The 26670-nt window shown below is 46.2% G+C and overlaps 2 protein-coding genes and 2 long non-coding RNA genes across 4 annotated transcripts; all 4 read right to left on the minus strand.

The window, feature by feature from the left end:
* Window positions 1-823: 823 nt before the first annotated feature.
* LOC139058267 (uncharacterized) lies at window positions 824-2226 on the minus strand. Its single transcript, XR_011513301.1, has 2 exons — window positions 2116-2226; window positions 824-1774 (listed from the first exon to the last, which is right to left on the minus strand). It is a non-coding gene; the product is annotated as an uncharacterized lncRNA (long non-coding RNA).
* A 5396-nt stretch (window positions 2227-7622) lies between these two features.
* On the minus strand, window positions 7623-9036 carry LOC139058308 (uncharacterized). The gene is made up of 2 exons (XR_011513305.1): window positions 8928-9036; window positions 7623-8569 (listed from the first exon to the last, which is right to left on the minus strand). It is a non-coding gene; the product is annotated as an uncharacterized lncRNA (long non-coding RNA).
* Window positions 9037-11203: 2167 nt separating this feature from the next.
* LOC139058278 (uncharacterized) lies at window positions 11204-12631 on the minus strand. The gene is made up of 3 exons (XM_070536751.1): window positions 12530-12631; window positions 11988-12208; window positions 11204-11897 (listed from the first exon to the last, which is right to left on the minus strand). The coding sequence occupies exons 2-3, from the start codon at window positions 12175-12177 to the stop codon at window positions 11635-11637; spliced, it is 453 nt and encodes a 150-aa protein (XP_070392852.1). The 5' UTR covers window positions 12178-12208; window positions 12530-12631; the 3' UTR covers window positions 11204-11634.
* A 3095-nt stretch (window positions 12632-15726) lies between these two features.
* LOC139058294 (uncharacterized) lies at window positions 15727-17117 on the minus strand. The gene is made up of 3 exons (XM_070536752.1): window positions 17052-17117; window positions 16914-16973; window positions 15727-16726 (listed from the first exon to the last, which is right to left on the minus strand). Exon 3 carries the CDS (start codon window positions 16694-16696, stop codon window positions 16010-16012), a length of 687 nt encoding a protein of 228 aa, XP_070392853.1. The 5' UTR covers window positions 16697-16726; window positions 16914-16973; window positions 17052-17117; the 3' UTR covers window positions 15727-16009.
* Window positions 17118-26670: the final 9553 nt, after the last annotated feature.

Genomic DNA, 26670 nt, shown 5'->3' on the forward strand with positions numbered 1-26670 from the left:
TACCGCACTCCCACTGTGATCGGACCACTTAAACGGCGAGACGACCCAGCCGTCTTTCTGCAAAAATTAGAAAGAAGTGGCTGTACTCAGAGAAGAATTTCGCATTAGAAAGCCACCAGGATTCGTTCACTCAAGGCCTGCAGGCTCTGAATATACTTGTACTAGATTTGGCTGAAGTGTTTAGGGGAAATAAATCACATGCTATATGTATATGTAAAATAAAATTTCTAATAGTGTATGCTACATCTGTACCACTTACACAATATGCGCAGAATTCCGCAGATATATAACAACTCCATTCATTATCCTTTAAGAAAGGGTAACTTCGTAGAGAATTAAAGCGGGTTTAACCAGGTTTGAAAAAAATGAAAACTTGTTCAGGGTTTGAAAATCGGCAATTATCGGGTTCTACTCGAAAGCGAAGGACCCTACTTACAAGCTAGCTTGAAGATTCGGTACATTTGTGAACACGATGGTCTTCTTGCATATCCCACTTCTCGAGGAGGAGCGAGAGAGGAGCTTATAACCATATTGCCCATAGGAGCTTTGAATTTGGAGCATATACTATAGTTTGCACAGACATTAAGTCAGGAGAACAAAAATGCTAGAGAAATTAAGAGAATTGTCTCCTAATGCGAAGCATTCGTTGGCTCTGTTGTTACTTAGCTTTTGCTTTTGTTTCCAAACTTCTGTTGGCCAAGCCCTAAACTTCAGTTGATCGACGCCCAAATTTTAGTTGACCCTTCCCGAAGTTCCAAGTTCAGCAACACAGCGTCGACCAATCGGGATCGTAACTAGCATGCTATCTTTACAACACCGCGTCGGCACCGAAAAGATAAAATTTATTCTCAAGTACAACAGTATGTATTCGTATTACAAACATAATGCTAAGTAAAACATTGTTTGAATATTGTACACGAGCCCATGGTTGGAATCTGTGAAATTGTCGCTGCGCCTGGATGTCTTGACAGAGGGAATTTCAGGGCACACGTGAATATTCCGTTCTTCTCGCAGCACTTGGTAACACTGCAGGAGCAAGCAGTTGCAGTGGCCAGGGAGTCCCAGAGCTGCGGTGCTCTTCTTGGAGACCTCATCTCGCACTAAGTATTACGCCAAAATGACTACTGCTTTGGGGAAGTCGGTCACGGACAGAACTGCGCATGTTGGGACCACAAGCCTGCAGCGGTCGCCAGTAGGCCTTTGGGACGCGATGTCCAGCTGTGCGTTGCTGCAGCAGCCGGTGTTCCTCGCGTTCAGCAGTGCGTCTCCGCAACCGCCATCGTCGACGCCGTCGTCCGTTTCACCCGAGCGGGTCTCGTTTTTATTTTGAACATTGACGCTGAAACCTCCCGGCTGCGGATACGGCAGGAATATCGCGTCTTTGATCGTTTCAGCATCATCGATGATGTAATCGCAGAGAAAACGTGGAGCTTGCAGCTCGATCTCGGCGTTGGCCTGGTTCTCGGTCGAGTAGGAGGTGACGAACGCGCAGACAGTTTCGCCGATGAAGCAGTGGCTTTGCCCGAATGGACGTGGTAACCCAGGGAAAAGAATGGAATTCGGCGTCAAGTCCGAGATGGGCGGCACTGTGCCAGTCACGGGGATCACATCGAAGCCGTCGTCGCTGATGCCGGCACGCTTGATGTCGCCCGTGTATTCGCTCTCGTGTACGCATGCAGACGGGGCTGTCTTCCACGCCTGGTCCGGCTGCTGATCTGTACGTGTCTGGCAAATGGCCATCGCCCCCGTGGAAGTCACCATATATTCTCCTTATCTGCAACGTGGACAGAAAAAAAAGAAAGAAAAGAAAAGAAAGACGCGGATGAGAGAAACTAACACGTCGAGTGCCATAGCGAGAAATCAATTTACGCTAAATTGCATATAGGGCACCTGTGAGGCCTCGAAGGAAAAGGGCATCATGAGTGCATATTAAAACTTGACATGTTGCCTTTAGGTTTACGATTACCATAGCTGATGTGCTTCGCTGTTATATATCATAGACGCCTATCGCCAATATCTTATACACTAGTTTGATCAATGTAGATCAAAGTGACATGGTGCTAGCTTCAAACGAACCATGAAGGAGGGAAAGGGTATAAATAAAGCGCAACTTACTCGCCCTCGCGCAGTTCCAACTTGAGGACTAGGCAGGCAGAAATGGCGCAGGCTACACTCCTTGCACGGTCCGAGTGGAACGCAATCTGACGTGCGGTTCCTGCGTGTGCTCTTCTTTCTTTAATGACGATGATGATTTCCTTCAAATACGGTAAGAAAGCACTATGTGGGCAGGTGCGAATATGGTGCCATAATTACAACAAAAAGAGAAATGAAAATAAAAAATAAACCCATCTTGAGGGAAGTATACTGGAGAATACAGCAGTGTGCTTTGTAAAAAAAAGTAATAAGAAGACTTTTAACACGGATAATTAGCGGAAAGAAAATAAGTGTTTAAAATAGGTATGCGACAGATTATGTCTTAATTTGTGTTTTGGGAATTTTGATACTGGCTTCTGATAAATTTCCTCTCTTCTTAACTGTGGCCGCTTCGCTGTTACAGAAGCATTAATTTTCGCATACAACTTTACATATTGCCGCGTGCGTTTAATTCGGCTTGTAGCGACGCGAGCGGCGTCGCTTGACGCGTTCCGATCATAGACTCGATATGCACAAATACGGGACCACCGCTTGCGCTGGCTCAGTCCGACGAACGCAGTAGGCGCGTATGCTGCTTTCGCTGTCACCGAGTTGTTCGCTTGCTATAACGCACAAGTTCGCCCAATAAACTCTCTTTACCGCCGCCGCAGTGCCCGTTTCTGTCTGCCTGCGGGCCAGACATCTCACCGTCACCTACGTGACAATATTATTGATCTTTAGCGTCCCCTTAACAAGTACGGGGCTTTGATGTTAGAGGCCTCTATACTCGCGGACAACTTACTGCAGCAATGAAAGGAAAGCTACGGAGCCAAAGCGCGCACAATTGAGAACGCTGCTGAAAAGAGTCCTGTGTTTTCAGCCATGTTAGTTTAATCTGGGGAACAGAAAACATAAACACTTTATTAGCAACAGGTAAATAGAATAAAACACACCACTGAGTGTACGTTTACATATTTTGTGACTTTTCCCTTCCGTGTCTGGGCTAACGCGAAACTGGCAGTCTATATATACTTGGCTTGATAACACATGTGCAGAAGCTCCGCCCCCTCATGGCCACAAAAAATTGTCCGCCGGCATGGCATATACTGGGATGTGCTATACGTAAGAGCAAGAAGCTCAGTCGTTGCACGCGGGCAGCTGTTTCCTTGCCGGCCACAGTAATTCAATGGTTATGGCGTTTTGCTGCCATGTATATAGCATCATGGTTCATTGCACTAAATAAATACCAAAGCATTCCGCACGACATGGTGCTGCTGACTCCAAAAACCGGCACACAAACAGAATTACGGATTAGCGATGAAGAGGGCGGCACGAGGGAAAATAAAAATAAAAATATTAGAACGTTAACTGACAAATGTTTTTAGTGATGGATGAACAAGTTCCACGCGTATGAAACAGCCCTTGACATTCGAAGTTTCTTTAAATTTGTTTTTAACACATTAAACACGTTACTTTCGAACTAAGCTGAGCTAAGCGAACACTCGCGCGCTTTAAACGAAACTTGGCCCGCCATCGGTGCACCAACTCATTATTGCATATGTAGAAACTTGCACTGACCTGCAGGACGCACTAATGTCTGCGTCAGTTACAGCGGAACATTCGATCTTGGTAATTTGTGCAAGGTGCTACGCTCAATACAGACCCAGAGATTGTGGTGGGCGTGCATGTATTTCGAAGGCCACAACTGGTGCCATTGACAGCGGACGAGGATGCGACGTTGCGCGCACCCCAAAGAAATAGTTCTTCGGGAAACTGTGGTGCCAGCTGGTAAAATCTTCAGCTTTGGCTGTCGCAGCGAACGAATTCAGAGCCAGGGCAATCTTTCGATTTTTTTTAAAAGAAAGTTTGCCCTGAGGCATAAGACGTTTTTTATACGTACACTCGTGATCAATATAAAGGGAACACCTTTTTTTTTATCCCGATGTACGTAGCGGCTAAAAACAGATGCGCTCCATTAAAGTGCTCAATGAAAGTAAAACTGCACTGGGAAAACCTATTGCATGTCTCAAGTTTCTGTATTTGAACCCATGCATCACGAGTTATCATTGTTTAAAAGTATTCGATGTTCCCTTTCATATTGATGACGACTGTACATGTTATGTTCAGTGAAGTCTGACAAGGATCTGTGGTGCGCACCGTATACAACCACGGGTGGCTTACTCAGTCGGTTGGCATGGCCGTATACGCTCACTTTTGACGGATAGTGGTGCCTTGATGAGTGCAATCCGGGATAACCACACAAGAGTTGCGGTCGATGTGCGAGGGCAGCTGGGCAAGAGACGAAGGGATAAGGGAAACTAAGGGCTGTGCGACGGTCTGGAGCTCTTATGCAGATTGCACCTGGTGTGTACGCACCACCCGCGCTGTTCTTTCTTAACGCAACCTCTCGGTGAGAGAGATCGAGCGAGAGGTCTAGTTCAGATTTATAAATGCCCGTGTCGAGTGGCGAAGGATTACCTCTTTCGACAGCCACATGAGCGGAAGAGCGGCAGTAATGACTCAAATTAGGTTGGGGAACGGCTGTGTCTGCCTGAATGTGTCCCAGGGTACTGTAACGTAAAGCTATTCCAAACATTTCTGTTCTAATTCTGCAATCAGCCCTCCGCGATTGGTCAAAAAGTTTTTTTGGACCTCCCCGACTTCGTCTGTCTGTCATGTGAAGTCACGAAAACCACGATAGTTCCCAATCTGACATGACGTGAACACACTGCTTATGCTTGATTCGACCGAACAAAAGAGAAATAATTATTTCTGATTAGACGGTTTTCGCCATTAACCCTTTGCTATTAGTAAAAAGCTTTCAGGCTGCACCCACTTCACCTGTCTGTCACTCGATGTCACTAAACTGCGAAAACATATTGCGTCAAAGGGACGTTTACGCGTTAAAGATGCGTTAATATGCCGAACAAAACTGGATTTTTTTTTCTGAATAGCAGGGGACTGCCCCGTTTCGAAAAGAATAGACGATGGCTGCCGCCGATCGTTCAGGCTCTGGCTACTCCCACCTGCCGGAGAGCATGGGTTTATTTGCGTAAACAAAACTTTTTGCATGACCATATAACGTTATTGAGCCCTTTTGGCACGTATACGACCTCGCTCTGCCAACTCTTCTTGGCTGAGTATCCGTTTCAGCGGCCTGTTTAACTGTCCGTTGCAGGCTGCCGCGATTTTAGGCAAGCCACCGCAAGCAAAGGCCAAGCGGACCAATGACAGACGCCAGCACCTCTCTCTTTATCTGGTTATCTATTTGCAGTGCGCTGGCTCGGCCCCATCGGAACCCTGTCCACTTAAACGTGCTCCTCGGCTCTGGTCAGCGAATTAGATAAGGAAAACCGCTCAATGTAGGCCATGTTAGTCGTTTCCAAAGCAAACAAAAGTGACCTCTTGTAAACGGCGATAGTGTTTGATCGAGCTCTTCAGGCAACGCTGCGAGTCACTGCTCGATGCTTGCGTCGTCGGTTACGTAAATTTGACGTCAGGAGATAAAAACACATTGGAATAGTTTTACGGTATAGGGCCCCCAGTCAAGACAGGAGTCGTACCTCGCACAATTCGCACCGGGCCCGGGAACGTCGGTGCACCGGTTCGCCATTTCTATGTGAAAGACAACCCGTTCAACGCCTTGCGGAGCTCTGTGTCATAACTAAAACAGGACCTGTCTATATTAACTAGTTTCCATGTTTCTTGCGATAGTTTTAATCACCAGCAATTGAATCAATCATACATGGCCTGCGGTTGGGCCAACAGAGATGGGCACAAGCGGAACATGATTGGGGGAATACTAAAGTCTGAGCTCTTTTTTGTTTGCGTTGTACGTAGTTACAGCCCAATTTGCAACCTACTGTCTCGCCATTGATATCCCTTACCTAGAACGCTTTCCAGTAGTCTACAACTCAAACTTCTGGTTTCTGATCACTGACGATGGCCAATAAACGTGCCCTTTTTCTCACTGAAGCGAGCCACGACAAAATTATAATCACGTCGCCTTCGAGATTTTTCAACATGCCGACGCGAGCAGCCGCAGGTTGCACCCAATCTCATAGGCCGTGTCAAGCAGCCGGTCTTTTTGGGTTGTGCGTCACTTTCGCCAAGCGATTCGGTATCAGATTCGGTATCGAGTTTCGGTATCAGAAGCGTCCACCTTTGCGGGCTAAAAGGAGAAGGGGCTTCACTCAGTGAAGAATGCTTCGCATTAAAAAGCCACCAGTTTTCGTTTACGCATGGTAGGTGGGCTCTGAATATATATGTGCTATCTTTCGCCCCCTGTAGTGTTTAGATAAAATAAATCACATACCATATGTATGTCTATAATTATATTACTAATACGTAATAGTTCCGCGGAAGTCTGCAAGGCGGCGAGAAGTAATTAATTAAGGGAAAATGAGACATTGCCGCAATCGTAGCAATTGCTGCAAAAGAAACCTATACGGGTTCCTCCAAAGAAAAGCCTCGCAGTTGAAGAAAAATTCGTCCTATTCCGGACTAGGACAAAAGTTTTTTTCAACTGCGAGGCTTTTTTTTTCCTTTCTAGTAACCCGTATGGGTTCCCTTTGTAGCACTTGCTACGATTGGGTGGACGTTTCATTCCCCCCTAATTACTTCTCTCCGCCTTGCGGCTTTCCTCAGAACTATTGCGTCAAACTCTTGCCTTTGCTTCGAGTTGTTGACAAATTTAACTTCGCCCTGCCATCTGCTAGCCGCCTGGTAAGCTCAGACGGTAGAGCGGCTTCCCCGGAAAGGCGGTGGTCCCGGGTTCATGTTCCGGACTAAGACGAATTTTTCTTCAATTGCGAGGCTTTTCTTTCGAGAAACCCGTATGGGTTTCCTTCGTAGCAATTCCTATGATTTGGTGGATGTTTCATTTTCCCTTAGTTAATAGTAGAATAGTATGTGGTGCAGCTTTACCACTTGCCCTCACAAGATGGGCAGAATTTCGTAGATTTATAACAACTGCATTCATCATCCTATAAGACAGGGCAAACTTCGTAGAGAAATGCGGTTTTATGAGGTTAAAAAAATGTAAAGAAAACTTTTTCAGGAGTGCGAAGATCAGGAATTATCGGCTTTTTCCGAAACCGAAGGGCCCTACTTTTAAGCTAGCTTGAAGATCCGGGACATCTGTCAACACGATGGTCATTTACGTATCCCAATTCTCGAGGAGCGAGATTTGAGCTTGCAAGCCGACTGCCCAGGATCTTCGAATATGGAGCATAGCTAGTTGCATAGATGTTAAATCCGTAGAACAGAAAGGCTACAGAAATTAAGAGAATTGTCTCCCAATGTGTAGCCTCTGGCTCCGCTGTTACTTCACTTTTGCTTTTGTTGCTCATACTTCTGTTGGCACACCCACAAACTTCAATTGACCAACGCCCAAATTTAAGTTGGCCCACCTCCGAATTCCAAGTTCAGCAACACAGCGTCGATCACTCGGGGATCGTAACGAGCATGCTATCATTTACAACACCGCGTTAGCATCGAAAAGATAAAATTTATTCTCAAGTACAACAATATATATTCGTATTACAAACATAGTACTAAGTAAAAGACTATTTGAATATTGTATACGAGCCCATGGCTCGAAGCTGCGTGATTGTCGCTGCGCCTGGATGCCTGGACCGAGGGAATCTCAGGGCACACGTGAACATTCCGTTCTTCTCGCAGCACTTGGTAACGCTGCTGGAGCAAACAGTTGCAGTGGCCAGGGAGCCCCAGAGCTGCGGTGCTCTTCTTGGAGACCTCATCTCGCACTAAGTATTACGCCAAGATGGCTACTGCCGTGGGGAAGTCGGTCATGGACAGAATCGCGCATGTTGTGACCACAAGCCTGGAGCGGCCACCAGCAGGCCTGTTGGTCGCGTGGTCCAGCTGTGCGTTGCTGCAGCAGTCGGTGTTCCTCACGTTCAGCAGTGCGTCTCCGCAACCGCCGTCGTCGACGCCATCGTCCGTATCACCCGAGCGGGTCCTATTTTTATTTCGGACATTGACGCTGAAACCTCCCGGCTGCGGATACTGCAGGAATTGCGCGTCTTTGATCGTTTCGCGATCATCGATGATGTAATCGCAGAGAAAACATGAAGCTTGCAGCTCGATCTCGGCGTTGGCCTTGTTCTTGGCCGAGTAGGGGGTGACGAACGCGCAGACAGTTTCGCCGATGAAGCAGTGGCTTTGCCCGAATGGACGTGGTAGCCCAAGAAAAACAATGGAATTCGGCGTCAAGTCCGAGACGGGCGGCGCTGTGCCAGACACGGGCATCACACTGAAGCCGTCGTTGATGATACGCTTGATGTCGCCGGTGTGTTCACTCTCGTATACGCATGCAGACAAAGCTGTCTTCCACGCCTGGTCCTGCTTCTGATGTGTATGTGTGTGGCAAATGGCGGTCGCCCCCATGGAAGTCACCAGATATTCCTCTTATCTGCAACGTAGACAAAAAAAAAAAGAAAAGGATAAGCGAAACTAACACATCGAGTTCCGCAGGGAGAAATAAATTTACGGTAAACCGCATATAGGTCATCTGTGAGACCTCAAGGGTAAAGGACATGATGAGTGGTCAAAACGTGACAGGTTGTTTTTAGGCTTAGAATTTTCATTGCTGATGTGGTTCGCCGTTGTTATATCATATACGTGCCTATCATATACGCGCATCATATCATATAGCATATCACCGTAGAACAGATCGTGACTGTAGAACATCAGTGTAGAACAGAGTCGCACGGTGCCAGCTTTAAACGAACCACGAAGGAGCGAAAGTCTATAAATATAGCGCAACTTACTCCCTTTCGCCGAGTTCCAACTTGAGGACTAGGCTGGCAGAAACGGGACAGGCTACACTTCTGTGACAGGCCAAGTGGAACGCAATGTCACGTGCGGTTTGTAGGCGCGTTCTTCTTTCTTTTCCTTCTTTAAAGGCGATGATGATTCCCTTAAAGTATGGTAACAGCGCATTCTCGGGGCAGGTGAGAATCGACGACAATCATACGGTATTGATCATGCTACCTATCTTGCGGCACTTTGATTTAAGCAAACGTTTCTGTACATGGCTACGAAGTTAAAGCCGAAAATGGCAAATCCGCAACTACAGTGCCACTGAGAAACTTCGGTTGATCACTTAAAATGTCACCCAAATACCTCGCGGGCAGGAGCTTAGCAGTGTTTTTAGCAAACTTCAGTATACGATAGTCACTGATCAGGTTTGTCAGTTAAAATCTGCTAACTGCACAATTTCTGATTTCATATAAGCGGCAAGCTACCGTTAAAATTCCATTGATAAGGCGTGTGTCAGCAATATGGGAGATGGGGGGTAGCCTGAGCTTGGGGTTGTAGAAAAGTTCCTTTCTGAAGGGTCCACATTCGGATAAATATGTTTAGAATGCTGTAGTGAAATTAAATAATGAAAGCTATTTTACAGTTATGACTGCAAAAGGCAATGTGGGTGACGAGAAACCAGGAAGGCGGTGGTGCCTGGCGTCCACAAATTATACTTTTGCCGTGAAAATGCCCATCACCTCATCTTACGTTTACTATGGAGGAAGCCGTGCTTCTTCGAAGGCTCCAAACAAATTCCTTCCCACGTGCCCACATTATTACACAAGATACTTCTCACACTATACAAATACGACTGTCAGTTCTGCGGAATACCCAATACGCTCTATCAGATGGTTTGGGAGTGCAATTGTGTCACGGAGGTGCCAGCGAACAGAGGGCCATCTGAGGAGCAGTGGTAGGACCTGCTGATCAGCGCTCACCTGGAGGACCAGAGACGACTGGTGGACCGAGCAAGGCGGACAGCCGAGGGCCATGACATCGTGGGCTAAGGAAGCCACCCACCTGAGTCCTTAGTCCAGGATGCCATGGCCTTGGGCTGTCCGCCTTGCTCAGTTTATCAGTCGTCTCTGGTCCTCCGGGTGAGCCCTGATTAGCAGGTTCTACCACTGCTCTACCACTGCTATCTTTGCTGGCACGTTCATGACATACAGAAAATGACCGGCTTTATTTTTTAAATAACGTTTATTTCACCATAACAATCATCATCATCATCACAATCATCATCATCATTTAAGCTCGCTACATCAGGCGGAAGCCTGATTCCGCCGATTCCACTGTTCGCGCACCTTAAGCCTGCTGGGCAAGACTTCGTTCTCTTTTTTGACTGGACCGTTGTGGCACGTAGTAGTGCGCTACAGTTATTTGTCCTTTTTTTGCGGTATGGTATATCTGAGTTGACGTTTGTCGTTCATCTTGCTTTTTTTATGTCATAAGGAATGTGGCTATACATGAGATTATTGTACTATAAAAGCGTGTTGTTATCTCCTGCCTCGTTGTTCCATTTGTACATAGTTCCGGCGCGGTCTTGAATATATTGTATTGCCAACGCTGTTCCTAGTATGCCTTTTAGTTAGCGTTGTCTGCCGGACGCTACTACCAACGCTATTGCTTTGGGACAACGATGACCATACAATGTAGGCCAATTGCCGTAGGAGCAAGCCAGGACGTTGCCAGTGACATGTGCACTATCTTTCATAGACGTAGACCTAGTTTATGCGAAGGTTATCGTACTCTAACAGCATGCAGAACACGAATGCAAGGTAACTGGTTCCGCAAGAGCTCACTAGCTAAATTCTATTAATAACACGCTTGACTCCGCTATGTATGTATGTATGTATGTATGTATGTATGTATGTATGTATGTATGTATGTATGTATGTATGTATGTATGTATGTATGTATGTATGTATGTATGTATGTATGTATGTATGTATGTATGTATGTATGTATGTATGTATGTATGTATGTATGTATGTATGTATGTATGTATGTATGTATGTATGTATGTATGTACGTACGTACGTACGTACGTACGTATGTATGTACGTACGTACGTACGTACGTATGTATGTATGTATGTATGTATGTATGTATGTATGTATGTATGTATGTATGTATGTATGTATGTATGTATGTATGTATGTATGTATGTATGTATGTATGTATGTATGTATGTATGTATGTACTATTCGTCACTCGTATGTTATCATAGACGACACCGCCATTCGCAAACGAAATGTCATATTTATTTTAAAGATAATATAGCAAACCCATTTCCTTTATGCGGTCTACTAAATCAAAGGTAACCTAACCTCTACAGTTTGGTTGGCATTATTGGAAAAGCGTTCGCCACGTAATCACGTCTGTCCTTAGAAGCCGTGCATGCGACTCCGACCCTGGATATGTTGTCTGGGCGGCTTCCCGTGGCCACGTCAAAGTTTCGCGCCTTTATACAGTGCGCAACTGCACGGTTGACCTAAGCAGCTGCGGTCGCCTAGAGTTCTCGAAACAGCATTTTAGAGCACGGTGGCCGCCACCCGCACAGCCTGCCCTACCGAAATGACAACGCCCGTGGGAGAGCTCCTGTGATAGGACACCGTCCCGTATGTCGTTACTGCGGGTCCGTTGTCGACGTCCTCGAGTCCCTCCCACGGATCATGCTCGACGGCGGTCGGGTCCAGCTGGGCGTTGCCGTAGGTTTCTCGTAGCCGCATCATCGTCATCGTCGTCGTCGTCGCCGACGCCGGCGTTCGCTTCACACGTGGCGCTAGTCTTTATCTCTTGGAAGTGCACGTAGCTACCACTTGGCATCGGGTACTGCGCGAATCGAGCGTGTTTGATCTTCTGGATAACATCGATGTCGTCATCGCAGAGGGTGGAGGCAGCTTGCAACTCGAGCTTGGTCTTGTGGTGGCTCTCTGTCAAGTAGGTAGGTTCGTCAACGAAAAAGCGCTCCGGGGCGAATGCATACGTTAGTCCATAAAAACAGACTGAACTCAGCGTCGCACCTGCGCAAGGCGCCGCTGCGCCAGGCGACGCCGCGGAAATTGCGTTAACGCAGCCGTTGCTGACGCCGGAACGCTTCATAGCGGCTGCGCCTCCACTTTCGTGGGTGAATGCAGACGAGGCGACGTTCTCCGCACGGTCCGGTTCGCTGTCAAGTTGCTGCTGATCTTTGCGTCTCTGGCAAACGGCCATTGCCCAGGAGTCCCCGGTATGTTCGCCTTTTCTGCAATGTGGACAAAAAACTGGATGTGAGATATAATCGTTTGAGACCCATAGCAGCAAATCAATTCGCGCGGAAAGTCTAGGGCATCTCTGAGACTACGAGGGAAAATGACATTATGAGCGGAGATGAAAACGTGACAGGTTCGATTTAGGCTTATGATTACCATCACTGAGTGCCTCGCCGTGGTTATAAGAAAGGAGAGACCAGCAACCTATCGATAATATCGTATGTGCTAGTTTCGTCACATTTGAACGGAGTCGCACAGTGCCTGTTGAAACGAACAGTGAAGGAGCGAAGGGTGAGAAATAAAGCGCAACTTACGCGTCTTCGCGGCGTTCCAACGTGAATACTGGGCTGGCAGAAACGGGGCCGGCTACACTCCAGGCATGGTCCGAGTGGAACGCAATCTCACGTGCGGTTCGTGCGCGCACTCTTTCTTTAATGACGATGATGATTTCCTTCAAATGTAGTAAGAGCGCACTATGGTGGCAGGTGAGTCTTCGCTGGTATCATGAGAACAAAAAAATAAATGAAAATAAAATTGCCTTTGGTTTTTACAAAATTAAATATATTGCGAAATCATGCCACGTTAGATTTAGGTGCACGGGAATGAACACGATGCGTGAACACGTATGTGGGTGAACACGGTCAAGTCCACGAATCATCAAAGGATCATGTGAGCAGTCAACCTACCATTATGCGCTACATAGTCTGGTGCCACCAGCTTCATTGGAGTACAACTAATTACGAAACCATTTCCCACGAGATGCTGCTGCTGCTACTGACTCCAAATACTGGAATATAATTAGAGCGACGACTTGGTGAAGAAGACCGTGGCACTAGGAATAAATAAAAAGAAAAGGAATGTTAGAACGCTAATTAAAACGTAAAATAATGGCGGACGAATAATGACGGAGTTTTTTAATTAATATGTTACGAGATCACCTTAAACAGCTAGGTACTGACAACACAATAGTTACTGCCTCTTCTATGTGCCATGAGATGGCAGGAGTGGGGATCTTGTAAGGTGCTGTAGCCTTTGTCAGGCAAGAATACTGCCTTTTGCTGGAGCACCTGAGACAGTTGTATGTCTCAAACAACAAATAAATAAAATGAAAAAATGAAAATGACATGAAAATAAAATCTTCTCTTAATTTCTTCAATGCTTTTACTCTCTTAGCCTTCTCAACTTGACAATCATATTTCAGGCAGAATTATGTGCGATGATATTAGCGTATGGAAAGCTTCCCAAAGTGTCTCATTAGCTGTTATTGTTACCGAATCGCTGTCTGTATGCACAGTACTTGTGCATCCTTAAATTCAAGAATTGCGCAAATATTTTGTTCAATGTTTCCTCCGTACTTACGACAAGTATACTTGCTTTGGGTACCGGGAGATTGTCGGTTGCACTTGAACGAAATGACCGATCCACTCGCACGAGCGTCACTCTATGCCCCTGTCATATCGGTTTTGCCGACATCAGCTGATGTAACTGCGGCTAGGTACAGTTTTTTCTCGGTATCGTAATACTCCGCAAAATCCATTCTAACATCGTCTTCTGAATTCCACCATCTTTGTTCCCCCTGGAATTGGTGTCCTTCATGGCAATTTGAAGTCTCCTTTACAAAATCTAGATGCTGTGTACCACGTCTAAACTTTAACTTATACAGGTTTGGTCTCACTATGTCGCTTCTGTGTTCTTTCTGCAATGCACCTGAATCTATTGAGCATATATTTGTCTCGTGCCACCAGTTTTGAAGACCACGAGAATGCTTAGGAATTTAGTTTCGACAACTTGCAGCCACAGCCACACCACAGCGGTTACAGCCACCGGAACGTTTGTAAAGCCCTCTGAATCTTTCTGCGTGAGACAAAACGAATTGCATGTTGGAGTTCTTCAAAATTCTTATAATGTTCACAAAATTCACAAAAAATATCTAGATAATTAATTATTCATACATGTAACAGTAGAAACCTTAAATCCCAATTGCAAGATACTTCTTTCATTTCACCTTAATTTATATGTTTTTAAAAATGCTAACAATTCCTTCACCGCCCGATTCATGGCCGATCCCCTACGGTTGTGCCATTCCGCTAAGGAACAAGAACGAGAACTTGGGTTATCGCTAACTTCGCTAACCATTCTTTCTTTTGGGGCGGCTTCACTGGGATCTAGCCACAAGAAAGCTTTTCTCGCAGTTAACAATTTTAATAGAGACATAGCTTGCTGAATTCTAAAATTGTCATTCATTATTTAACTTCTATATGTTGAATTATTTTATCTCAAAATTCTAAACAATATTTGTTTCTAATTTCTAAATTTTATTTCTGTAACCCACGCTCTGCTATGCAAACTTATTAATTCTAATAAACATACTTGAAACCCCCTGCCTCTTGGTAAACGGTATGCGCCAAGTTTTTGGAGACAAGACAAGCCAAGAGAAGACGGATGAATAAGTTTGAAGCTTTTATTATCTCAACACATAAGATGTTTCTTTCGAACGTTGGCTGAAAGTGCGGTGACTAGCTAAACAAACACGTGCTCGTTTCAAATAGAACGTGGCCCGCCGCTGCTGATCGAACTCAACTATACGGCAGGGTGCACGTGAACTGACGAGGAGGACATGCTGCTGTAGAAAAAATTGACTCGCCCGGGCCAGCGAAAGTGGATGTCAAGCGAAACTGTTTGAAACCACCACTACAACTGCTGAGGGGTTATGCAGTGCTTTATTGCTTTAGAGCAATGGTATAGTAATGGTAATTTAGAGTAATGGTAGTAATGGGAGTAATGGTAATTTTGACAGCGCGCCGCCGCCCATAGCGGTGCCGCAACAACATTCAAATCAGTTGTTAGGCTGGTTCTTTTATATGCGAAAGGCTAGGGACGTCACTCCCCACGTTGCATGCTGCCATGGCGCGGCAGCGGCAGCTTGCGTAACAGTAATCTTTACCGGGAAGCGCATGCGGGGATTTATACGTGCTTCACATTGTTGTTAGCACCACCTTATCGTCAACTATGTGGTTCGGGTGATTGTTTTGCGCATGTTCTTTATTGAAATGTATGCTGTTCTTTATGTGGTATTCGTGATTCCCAGGACGTATGCACTGTTAGCATCACTTTGCCGGGTGCTTGAAGCCTCTGCCTTACGGGAGTACGAGCCACTGTTCCTGACCCTGCACTGCCGCCGAGATCGGCGCACATTTTTGCTGGCGGACGCGGACTCGAAAAATGCCGACCAACTAGAGGCTAACAGCTTCGCTGTAATAAATCGCGAGTGAAGACGCAGTGCTCTGAGCTTTGCTTCTGCGTATTATTCACATTCCATTCCATTCCATTCCATTCCCTTCACCCATTCCATTAAGAAGTCTGTGTGCTTCAGAAATAGATGTGAGGCGACATTATACGCAAATGGTCTATGCCATGACTTCGAGATGTTCTTTCCTGGCGCTGTCATTTAAACCATGTAAGCTGTACCAGACTCGCCGTATGAAGAATAATAGTTGATCGAACCCAAAAATGCTGCGCATTAACATTTATTTTCTAACCTAATATTTATACACATTTTGCCAACATGATACACACCAATACATTAGGAAACATCCAAGTGGCTGGCTATGCCCTGGGAGCATGCCCTAGGTAACGCGAGTACACGGTCGGAAGCCGTGCCCCCGACTCTGCGACTGGATATTCTTCGCCAGGTGGCTTCTCGTAGCCATGAGGACGTTGGTTCCTTTCCGCAGCACTCGACCGCAGGGATGGCCTAAGCAGCTGCAGTAACGTGGGGTTCTCGGAGCCGCCATTCAGTGCGTAGTGACCACCGCCCGCACAGCACGTACCACCGTGACGAAAACGCGTGTGGGAGAGCTGTTGATGGTCACCGTCGCGTGTGCCGTTACTACGGGTTCGTAGTGAACGTTCTCGCGCCCCTCCGGATCCAGTTGGGCGGTGCTGTAGCTTTCGGTGTTTCTCGAGTGCAGCGCTGCGTCATCGTCGTCATCGTCGTCATCGTCGTCGTCATCGTCGTCGTCGTCGTCGTCGTCGTCGTCGTTGACTCCGGTGTTTGACTCACCCATGGCGCTGCTGTTTATTTCATGGAAGTAATCGTTGCTACCGCTTACCGCGAATCTAGTGTGTTTGATCTTGTGGACAACATCGATGTCGTGATCGCAGAGGCTGGAGGCAGCTTGCAACTCGAGTTTTGCATTGGCACGGTTTTCAGTCACATAGAGAGGTTTGCAAACAAAGGGTCGGCCTGGGTTGAACGCACGCGGTATTCCAGGAAAACAAACGAAAGGTGGTATCACGTATGAGAAATGCGGCGCTGCGCCAGGCGACATCATCGGGATCATGTTGAAGACGTCATCGCTGACGTCGGCATGCTTCATGTCGCCCATGTCTAAACTGCCGTGGATGTACGCAGACGGGGTGCTCTTCTCCGCCTGGTTGCGAAGCTGCTGCCGAACTTTGTGTCGCTCGCAAACGGTCATCGCCAGGAAGTCACGGGATATTCTCCTTATCTGCAACGCAGACAAAAAATAAAAGTGAAAACTAAACGAGAGAGCTGACTCTTCGAGTGCCGTAGCATGAAATATATTCGCGGGAAGCTGTAGGGTATCTGAAAGACTGAGACAAAACGACACCATGAGCGGAGACGAGAACATGCGACAGGTTCCCTTTAGGCTTAGGAGTTCCTTCACTGAATACCTCGTCGGAGTCGGCATAGACCAGCCTGTTGTCAACGTCACATAGGCGAGCTTCATATCGCTGCAGAAAAGAGCGGCACGTTGCCAGCTTTGAAAGAACAGTGAAGGAGCGAAAGGCGAGCAATAAAGCACAACTCACTCCTCTTCGCGGTGTTCCAACGAGAAGACTGGACTGGCAGAAACCGGGCAGGCTGCACTCCTGGCACGCTCCGATGACGATTATGATGATGATGATTCCTTATTTAATGGCACAAACCCACTGCGGGTAATAGGCCACATGCTGGTGGTAATATGATTAAAAAAGAACAAGAAAAAAGAACAAGGGGAAAAGAGTGATCGAAGATGTGAAAGAAACGTTCCGAATCTCACGTGCGCTTATTGCACGCGTTCTTTCTTTAGTGACAATGACGAGGATGACCATTTTCTTAAAATATGGCATTAAGGCACTTTCGGGCCTAGGCCCAGACTCAGGCGGTACTACAAGAACAAACAGATATAACAGAATAATGGAGAAACCAATTATACACTATACATAAAGCGTAATGCATAATACACATCAGTCGGTTTTGTAAAAAAGATAAACAAGTTACGAAGAACAAATAAGAGAAAGCCAATGCAAGTGTGTTAAAAAGCACCTCACGGACTACGAGTTCATATTTAAATTTGGTTTGTGTTATTTTTATGCTGGTATATTATAAGCCTCCTCTCACGGTAAGAGCTGCCCTTTTGCTGCAGGTGTTGACGACACCGCCCGTTAGGTTGTTACTATAGTTCCGTAGTGGACGCGGTCAAGTCCCTTCCACGGACCATGCTGGACGGCCGCCGTCAGGTCCAGTTGTGCGTTGATGTAGTCCTCAGTGTTCCTCGCGTGCAGCTGTGCGACGTCGTTGTTATCGGCGACACACGACGCCGTCTCGAAGGTGGCCATCCTGTTTTGCAGCCGCATGCCAATGCTTCTGGCTCTTGGCTATGCCGGAATCGAGCGTGCTTTGTCTTGTGGGAGACGTATAGATGTCGGAGTTGTAGACGACGAATACAGCTTACGGTTCGAGGTCCTCATTGTCAAGGTTATCCGCGATGCAGTAATATACGATGAAGGCTGTGACAACTGAGACTTTATGTTCACAATAGGTGATTTCCAATGTGTTAATTTCTCCCGTTTCTCGTGACCACCTGGTTCGTGGCGAATCACGCGCCGTGGGTACGTGCAATCGGGTGCTACACTCATTCAGGACGACGACGACGACAACAACAACAACAACAACAACAACAACAACAACAACAACAACAACAACAACAACAACAACAACAACTACTACTACTACTACTACTACTACTACTACTACTACTACTACTACTACTACTACTACTACTACTACTACAACAACAACAACAACAACTACAACAACAACAACAACAACTTTAACATTTTTGAGAATAATTCACGTTTCACATGCCGGAAACATGCAACTTATCCGTTGCCATATTGGAAGTTAGAATTAACATCTTCATCCGCAAACAGTGTACTTCCCGGCCATTTCTTCCCCCTCTGCACTATAGCACTTTCGGCAGTTCATAACTGTTTCACTGTGCGCCATTTTCGCTGACGCGCTTAAGGGCACTTCGCCTCGTTAACTAGCTCCGGTGAAATACATCCAAAAATTCAGGTAGGAATGGGCTACAGGAGCAAGCGCTTCGAAGCTGATTCGTGGAAGTTCCACCTGACTCCAGACAAGCCAAGTGCCGCTATTGCAAAGCAGAACTTTGTGCAAAGCTCGGTAATTTGGTTGCGCACGCTGTTACAAAGAAACGTATTACGGTTGCTGAACCGCTTCCCTCCGGTAGGCAAATAACACCGCAAGTACAGCACGAAGTAAGTGACAGATGTCATGCACTGCCGTAGGACGCCTCGCCATGTTCTTGCGTGCCCATCCTGCAATTGTGACTTCGGACCACTTGAGTGCTTATCTATAAATGGTGCTTCAATTACGTGCTGCCTGAGCACGATTTTCACAAAGTCGCCACGATGGAGGTCTACGGGGTCAGCGATGGCAAACATCCTAGAGCTATGGTCGCGGCAGCGAACAAGAGGACGCGCGACCATACCAAAGATGAAGCAGGTCACATTTTTGTGTAATTGCAATCACTACCCGGTATATAGTTCAAGCTGTTTTCTGGCCAGTAACTGTAAACACCTTTGTTAATTTTTTTTCTTTTAGTTTTGTTTCGCAATACGTTTCCACACTTCACAGTCGCGCAAAAAAGCGCTTATTAATATTGATAATCTATACCTTTTTTTCCATTATGGACAAAAAGGTACACACTTTTCTGTCCAATGTAATTTTCTTTTCAACTGCGTTTTACGTAGACGCAATAAAACATATTTTGTACGGGATTCTGACTGTTGTCTACATTTAACGGGCTTTTATCGCACTTTCAATGCTCGCATCGCGGGTTCTAGTGTTTTTCTAGCTCTCGACCTGCCTTTTATTTCTTTAATTTCTAGTTGCCAACAATGAAATGGACATAGTGGCCCAGAGAATCAGAAAGGTGGTGGTACCACGTCGAAAAAGTACAGATTCGTGGCAGGTGACGGTACGAAGCTCACGTTGAAGCCGTCGTAGCAGTTGACGGTATACTCTTCGTGTACTTTATGTCTTCACGGTTGTGGCTGTGGAAATGCGGGCAGCTGTTTTGCATGCAACATGAATGCCCGTGACGTTGCCGCTCCTATGTGTGGCATGTTCGAGTGGTCAAAGTCGGAATGTCACAACCTGTCCTCATTATCCGCAACGAAGAGAAGAAAGGCGATGTGAGAGCTGCTTCTTCGAGTGATATGGCAAGAAGTCTTCTATTTCAAGGCTTGTTATGCCACCGAGACTGGGAGGATAAAGAACAACACGAGAAATGCCAAAGAAGCCGTGCTGCTGTTTCTTCAAGGAGGCTATTTCCGCTCTCGATGCTAACAAGATAAGAACAAGAGCAATAACGGTGATACTTGAAACTCAATGACGCAAGTTAGTGAGCTCGAAAGCATTGAAGTGCAACTAGAGAGGAAGCTGTCTTGATCCGAAAATTTCGTGCCCCTCCCAACATCATTCAATTTTCCAGATAGCTGTGCACTACTTATGGTGCAAAAAAAAAAGGAAAAGCGACAACACAGGAACAGACAATGAACAGGATGGGCGAAAATCTTGCGTTTCTTAAGCCAGTATTTCTGCCCAGCTATAGCTCGAACGAAAACTTGACCTTATATATCATGCTATCAAAAGCAACGAGGTATCTTGGTGTGCGCGTCATCGCTGTTAAGCGTGCTAAACTTGGTGAAGGTGTTGTTACTGTGGTCGCAATATGGCTTTCCGTGATCTCGGCCTATGCGTATATGCATGTCGAAGCAATGAGACCCGACATATGTAACAAAATTCCACATCCTATACGTTTCACGCCGAGCGTATCGGACGTCTCATTAGCGCGTTTTTGGCAGTTATTGGGTCTGCTATCCCACAAAACCGAGCCGCTATAGGAACATTCCAAGTGTAAAAACTATGGAAGCAGCAGAAACAGCGGAGGCAGGAAGCACGAAGAACGCGGCTTGATGTGTGTTGCAGTAATGTTAACGCCTTGCAACGTCAACATTACCACAACAAATCTCAAGCCGTGTTTACATGAATGTGACTAAGCGCATCGCATCATCCTTTTAGCCCTTGGCATTGATGTAAAAGAGGATGATGCACAAGGGAGAGACATTAAAACGACAGAAAGCTGAGCTAGTTGGTAAGTCATTATGCAAAAAAGAGGTGAGGCGTGCAGACAGGACACAAGAGCAGATAAGTGGACAACACGAACGCCGCCTACCAACTGAAGAGAGCACTGAGGCGAAAAAAGAAAGAAGACACAAAACTTGTAACTTAGTAGACAAAAAAAAAAAAAAAAACTTGACAAAAGTTGTAGACACATTGTAACTGCACGCCAGAGTTAGATGAATGCGCGATATTGTACATGCACAAGAATGAAGATACGCGTCTTATGGTAGAGGCATGGCATATCTATAATGGTTGAAGTGCGTGCGTGAGTCAACCTTCGATTACTTTACATAAAGAATAGATTAGGTGCCTTAACAGTTATTTCTCACGTAGACCGGCACACGTACCCGACTGACACGTGGTGACACCATTCCTGAGCTTGCCCAGATGAATTTTGTATCTTCTTTCTTTTTTCGCCTCAGTGCTGCCTTCAGTTGATAGTCGGCGTTCGTGTTGTCCACTTCTCTACTCTTGTGTCCTGTCTGCACGCCTCACCTCTTTTTTTTTGCATAAGAGACATTAACGCGTCTGCTGGATGGAGCTTAGATATGTACAATTTATGGTACAGTTTCTCATTTTAAATTGAACGCTCTGAACAGCATATTGAAAAGTATTGCCCATTCCGCAGCGTACACAGTAGAGAAGCATGGTAGAGACACCCAGACAGTTATGATGCAATCTGACATCCTGTTCCCGCGAAAGCAGTTCATTTTTTTACATTATGCGCAAAAGTTTTCTAGCAATTATTAAAGAAAAATGTAAAACAGCGTTCACTATCAAATAGAAAGATGCGTGGTGCCCCATGTGTTCACTTACTGAGAAGAAAAGAACACGAGCCTGTGATCCATTTGGTTATATAGTGCAAAGGCACTCTATGATATCACATCCTTTTACTGAAGCCAAGATTTTTTTGAATGATGACTTACACAAGCAGAAAATTTGTAATAAATTTATATTTTGCTGTTACTTGTATTCAATGTTTTTCTGTATCAAGTGTATACGCTGCTAAAAATGTATACCGTGTTTCTTTGCGAACAGTGTCTACTTCTTATTCTAAATTTTCTCTCCTTGCTTTATGCTTTATTTATTACGGAAGTTGGTCATTTCTTTCTCTAAGGTAATAATTCCTCACGCTACGTGAATTCAACAGACCGCCTGCCCTATGTCTTCTGTGGGTAATGTTTGCACGCATTTTCTCTGTAATGCATGTCTTTGAGAGGAGACGCTGGAACATATTCTGTGCGACTGTCCTGAATATAATGTTCAGCGACAGTCCCTGGCATCTGTTCTAGCGCACCTTGACAGTAGACCATTGTCCCTCGACACGATTTTCACATGCCGCCGACAGAAGACATCGCAGGAGAAAGCGACAAAGGGACTACTTCGGTTTTTGAAAGAGACGGGATTGGACAAGCGGCTGTGAGAGTGATGTCACGTACCATGCCAGATTGATGGACTCCAATGGACGATGTGTGTGTGCTGTGCTATGTGCTCTCTCTCCCTCTCCCCCTTCACCATCTTTAATCTCCCCCATCCATCTCCCATGTGTGGGGTAGCAAACCGGTTAAGCTAAACTGGTTAACCTCCCTACCTTTCCTTCTCCACTTTTTCCTTCCTTCCTTTGCACGCATTTGCAACATGTTCAAAACGGCTGCTGCTGTGACGCGTCAGAGACACGATCTCCGAAGGCCGCGCCATAGTCCCAACGCGGCCGGAACTTGGAGTAGCGGGGACATTCTTGACCGGTGGAAAAGCAGCACTTGTGCGTTGCGCACTGCGAAGACTCTTCTGGATTCTTTAGCTAAGGTTTAGCTAATAGCTTCTGTATGCATCTGCGTGCGTGTGGGTGTATGTGCCGTTTGTGTGACCAATGTGCATAATACATTTCTCGGACAACTGTAGCAGCATAAGAGGCCATAGAAAATGCTAACGTCTTTAGCTTCTCATTAAAGTGTAATGATAGTCTCAATCCACGTCTGTTCACGTGTACAACTTTCTTGCAGTGTGCCCCCCTTCCTCAATGCTCCTCATGGGGTATGAAAGGCATATTGAAATAAATAAATAAATAAATAAATAAATAAATAAATAAATAAATAAATAAATAAATAAATAAATAAATAAATAAATAAATAAAGCTCCCATTTCTTCATCCTCGCGCATAGAGCTAGCTATTTACTCAAGGTTATTTATGTATGTTTTTTTTTACTAGGCATGATCTTTGGCGTGTTCCTTCGTCTAGAAACTTATGGCAAGCCGCCATGGAAGGAAGCATCACAAACTTCAGAGACAATTTCTTACAATCAACTGTAGGAAAGAAACAACTATTGCATAAAAGCGCTGGGGGACACGGACAAATATCGTCGCCTTCGGCTGGATTGGCAAGTTTCTGGGCTTAGGAAAGCTATAGATTGTCGTTACGAAACATGGTGACAGCGCCAAAGAAGACAAAACAGCACGGAATGTTGCACCGCACGAGTGTTCGATCCAGCGTCCATGTGCAACGGTGCAGCCTTTCGTCTTCCTTATCGCTGTAACCATGTTAAACGATGCCAGCAACCAACTCGTCCAGTTTCAGCAACAGACTGTTTTTTTTTGTATCACTTTTCACATTCCTGATATGGTGACGAAGAAGTTCGCGCTCGCGAGTACGCATACAAGCGCGACCGTCAAATTTCCCGTTTCAATGTCGCCGCAAAGTCCGCATTATTCCACTATAGTCTCCGAAAAGCCGAGCAAAGCCAAACGACCATAGCCTACTCCGACCACTCGATCAAGAAAAGAGTCCGGCATGCAGCCATCAATGGCGTCTGCCGCGGGGTCGCCCGACCTAGACCCGTTTGCCTGAATACCGCCGCCGTTTTATTCCCCAATAATTGCCGACAGGAAACGAACGAGCGCGCGACTGGCAGCATTGACGAACAGATTTCTCGCGTGCCTTCTACGTTTTTGTATCGCGAAGGAGAACGCCTGCGCGGCTTCGGAAAACTGCAGGGCGCGGAATGAGCTGCTATAAACACATACACGGGCAACCTTGGTCGTATAGCCATCGTCGCCACCGTAATGACCACTGCCGCCCCCCCCCCCCCCCTCGCTCCCTCACTACATAGACGCGCGATATCCGTATCTCAAGGGCGTCGCGCTGGCCGCCACGTCGTCACCCTATCGCTCTCTCAACGCTTTCATTTAAAGCCACTAACGAGCACAATCGAAAGCACGATTCGCACTTCGGCGCGCCAGATGTCGGTTTCGAGGACAACCTTTGCGTTTCGCCGCGCGCGGATGTGTTGTCTCTGTCGAAGGCACTTATAGGCGCACTTACTGCAGCGGTTTATACCCCATGTGTGTGTGTACTCTGTCCCGAGCCTGCGATAAACGGTGAAATAGCGGCCGCTGTCGCCTCGGTGTCAGTTTCCATCTCGCGTGTCTCGTATGTCCACCACGGACGTAAACAAAAAAAGAAAAGAAAAAGAAAGTGTCGCGAGATTGTTTCTTGATCGAGCGACGCGGGACTGGTCAGTAGGTCGTCAACACACGGTGGCCCGCATCTATTGCACGCGTGCGTGGGGAAAAAAAATCAGGGCGTCCTTGTATGGACACGGGCTATGTTTGTCCCGCGGTGTCTCACTTGTCTTCTTTCTTTCGGCCCGTCTTTATCTCTCGCACCCCCCCCCCCCGTCTTTTTTTTTTACTTTTCTTGATGTCGTTTAGGATATGAATTATTAATTGATCGCCTAAATGGCCGGCGTGTGGCTTTGAGACAGAGCTTAGAAGGTGGTGAGTCATTCTTTTTTTTATTCTCTAGCGTGCGCAGAGACAATTTCCGGCTGTCCTGTCGCGGTGTGGTAAGGTCCTAATTACTGCACTCTCTGTAAATTTGCAGTTTTTTTTTTCTCGACCTAGCATGGCGTCCAGGCTAAATACTTCGGTGCCTCGCCAATGTGGGTCGCGGTTGCTTCTAGATTTACGGTTGCCGCCGAGAAATCTCGCGTGCTGTCGAACACCTGCACTAGAATGTGTTTGGATGCGTGTCCTCACGCACTTTATCACTTGCGTATAAACGTCGACTTCAATTGAAGAGGACAGGCATAAGCAAGCAACTTGCGAACGAAAACATTAGGTCTGTAGATGGCCCCCTCTACTCGACTCGCCGTGATACCTGTTCGAATGAACGCATGCTCGTACTAGGAAACCGTTGCGAAAGGGGAAAAGAAAGAAAGCTAAATTCCACCTATGCGAGGCCAACTGCCTCTTTGTCTTTGCTGCTTTCAGGGAAGGGACTAAGAGTGTCGGTACTTTAGTATCTTTGGAAAAAATATTTTTGTTAACCCTTGCCGGACGTACAATAAAGTTGTATTGATCCACTGTGGAACTGTTCGAATGTGTGCGCAACACAGCTTTTTGGAACACCTTCACTAATTCCTTGCGAAAACAAGGAGGGTTCTGCGTGACCTAGCTGTGTGGCTCAGTTTTCATACAGCTTTGCTATACAAGTCTTTTTTTTTTAGACAATGCAGATTTTTTATAAAAGGACTATAAGTGCAGCGAAACATGGCGTTTTTGCGGCCGAATTCCTCGGAGAAGCGAACATACTTTGCCGCTAACAACGTGAGCTCCGGATCGGAAAGCTAATTGAGAAATTTTATTAATTATCCTTTTTAGTAATGCTTTAGGGCAAACTTAAACGGCAGATTTGAAGACAGTCACATTTTAATGCGCCCCAATTTTTAACAAGTCTTGGAAGTCGCGCCTAACTTGAGATATTTATCATTGGATTTCAATGGTAAATCCAGGGAATATCGAAACCGAGTGCCGCGGGGGCGCAGGAAACGTGGCCCCGCTATCATATCAGGCCGAAACGCTCCGTGCAGGCTAACGCGAGGAAGTTGGAAACCGAGAGTTTCGGCCGGGTCGCGGCAACTGCTGATACGGCACGCTTTGTCAGGCAAGCATGTGCGGCTGTGCGTAGAGTCGGCGTTCGGCCGCGGCATGCTGTCATCGAAACTTCGCCCCGCCCCCACTTCTTTACGGGGCGTTGCCGTCTGACGTATACAGCGGGACGTGTATTCAGTCTCGATATCACCTCGGTGGAGCTTTGCAATTTGATTATGAATATCTGGAATTAGACGCGGTTCTCAAAATTTTTTAAAGATGGCTGTGCATAAAGACCTCACTGCCTCCAAACTTGCAATTTAGACAACTGCCCCAAGGCACTGATAAAAAATTGAATTCATGAAATTTTTATAAGTATTTCTCTGAAGCTCACGTTCCTAGCGGCAAAGTATGTTCACCTCGTCTGGGAACTCGTCTGCAAAAAGCCATGTTCGCTGCATTCATTACTTTTTTATTTAAAGAAATCTGTGTGGTCCTCAACAAAAAAAAAGAAAGAGAAAGGAAACCCTCCCTACCTCATGACGTTGAATAATATGGATAGTGAGAGCTTGAGTTCCAAACCGCATCGAGCGAGTTCTCAACAACACTACTGCAGTTCCTGCGTGATGCAGAACGGCAAGCTCGTCTTAGTTTGTCTTTCCTCAGTACGGACGCCTTCATTCAAATCTTTCCTATTAAAAACGAAAGAGACATTTAATGACACCTCTCTTGATTCGATCAGCATGTACCGGTAGAACGGGTAGAAGAAGGAGAATGTTCTCTGTAGATCGTTGCATCAGTACTGGCCGGTGTTGGCACTTCGGCCTGCCGATATTCGTTTCCTTACTATCACATCTGTTGATTGAGTGGCACGCAGCTAAGTATCTCTGTATAGCACTCGTCTGATGTTGAAGACTGCGCTGTCTAGTCGAATGGTAACGACAATTAGCGGCGAACTACGAAAAATTCTACACGCGTGCTCTCTTAATTGCAGTGGAACTAGAGTGGTCTAGAGACTTAGTTCCTCTGAATGCGATAGTGAAAGAACATGGCTTCTGATGGGCGCAACGCGTTCTTGTTTTGTGG

The sequence above is a fragment of the Dermacentor albipictus genome, chromosome 1 (genome assembly GCF_038994185.2).
Source record: "Dermacentor albipictus isolate Rhodes 1998 colony chromosome 1, USDA_Dalb.pri_finalv2, whole genome shotgun sequence".
Classification (NCBI taxonomy): domain Eukaryota; kingdom Metazoa; phylum Arthropoda; class Arachnida; order Ixodida; family Ixodidae; genus Dermacentor; species Dermacentor albipictus.

Bases quoted from the DNA above. Each gene is read 5' to 3' on its own strand.
- LOC139058294 (XM_070536752.1), bottom strand. From the start codon at position 16,696: ATGACCGTTTGCGAGCGACACAAAGTTCGGCAGCAGCTTCGCAACCAG.
- LOC139058278 (XM_070536751.1), bottom strand. From the start codon at position 12,177: ATGGCCGTTTGCCAGAGACGCAAAGATCAGCAGCAACTTGACAGCGAA. The intron at 11,898-11,987 runs GTGCGACGCTGA...CCTACTTGACAG, and splicing joins CGCAGCGGCGCCTTGCGCAG to AGAGCCACCACAAGACCAAG.